Genomic DNA, 1,329 nt, shown 5'->3' with positions numbered 1-1,329 from the left:
GAAATACAAATGGTTCTCAGTTCTTTATCACAACAGTTCCAACTCCTCATTTGGATGGGAAACATGTGGTGTTTGGCCAACTAATTAAAGGACTAGGTGTGGCAAGGATACTGGAAAACGTAGAAGTACAAGGTGAAAAACCTGCCAAAGTAAGTGAAAAGTTAGTGAAAAACACTTACTTTCTTAGTTGCTATCTTAAAGAAATGTAGGTAAAGCATTAGGCGATATGTGCTAGAAGAATTGGAAAAAAAATGTTAAAATGATTTTTGGTGTGGGAGCCTGGATCTGCAGCCTTTTCTTTTTAACTCTTTTCTACAATGGGAAAGATGACTAGGATAGTTTTAAATAAAGTGATTTTAATTCTTATTTCAGTTTCCAAGTTGGTGATCTTTGATATATTAAGTTGTCCTAGACCTGCCATATTTTTGAGTCAGTATTTATAGTAGAAAGAGGACAGTAAACCTAAAATCTTGTCTGGGTTGTGCCATTAATACAAGTTTGGCCTTGATCTTGTTATTTTTCTGGATCTGTGTCTTCATTCTTCAGTAATCTCAATTGTCCTTGAATCAGAGTGGCTGTAATACTAGCTGACATAAGTGATGGGGTTGTGAGTGGCAATTGGAAACTCAGTTGCCTGTGGAGGTAGGCTGTCACTCATCGTGTAAAGGGAGTAGTAATAAACCGTTACACAGAATGATAGAATTGCCAGCTAACTTTGTGTTTGCTGAGCTCCTGAGTAGGAATAAAGTACTTAAACACAAATAGTGATATATTAGGTGGTATGTCTCCAAAGGGCATTACAATTGTAGCAGAGAGATGAGCCTCCTAATGTAAATCTGAATTGGACAGTATTGTACATGACTTCCAGCTGTATAGCTTTTAAATGTAGGCAGTTTTTAAATCTCTCACTAATATGGCAGTACACTTCTACAATTAAGGATTATTTTTACAGTTGTGCATTATTGCAGAATGTGGAGAATTGAAGGAAGGGGATGATTGGGGAATATTCCCCAAAGATGGCTCTGGCGACAGTCATCCAGATTTCCCTGAGGATGCGGATATCGATTTAAAGGATGTGAGTACTTCAGATTAGTTGAAGTTTAATTACTGTAATAAAAATATTTGGTACTAAAAGTTTGAGCTCTGTGTTAATCTGTCATATGATAGATCTAGCATTAAAGCACATTATTAAAATCTAACATTTATATTTTTTATACAGGTAGCTAAAATTTTATTAATAACAGAAGACTTAAAAAACATTGGAAATAATCTTTTCAAAGCCCAGAACTGGGAGATGGCCATTAAAAAATATGCAAAAGTTTTAAGGTA

At 35.1% G+C, this 1,329-nt stretch overlaps 1 protein-coding gene across 1 annotated transcript in view; it reads left to right on the top strand.

Annotated features, from left to right (window-relative positions):
* Positions 1–1,329, top strand: part of PPID (peptidylprolyl isomerase D) — a 15,788-nt gene that overhangs the window by 6,958 nt on the left and 7,501 nt on the right. The window contains exons 5-7 of the mRNA XM_023516023.1: positions 13–149; positions 953–1,075; positions 1,220–1,326. Coding sequence (XP_023371791.1) covers positions 13–149; positions 953–1,075; positions 1,220–1,326 — 367 coding nt within the window. The remainder of the gene's footprint in view (positions 1–12; positions 150–952; positions 1,076–1,219; positions 1,327–1,329) is intronic.

Source organism: Otolemur garnettii, unplaced genomic scaffold (genome assembly GCF_000181295.1).
Source record: "Otolemur garnettii isolate 467f Iridium unplaced genomic scaffold, OtoGar3 scaffold00085, whole genome shotgun sequence".
In the NCBI taxonomy this organism is placed as follows: domain Eukaryota; kingdom Metazoa; phylum Chordata; class Mammalia; order Primates; family Galagidae; genus Otolemur; species Otolemur garnettii.
This window is presented reverse-complemented; position numbering and strand designations above follow the sequence as displayed.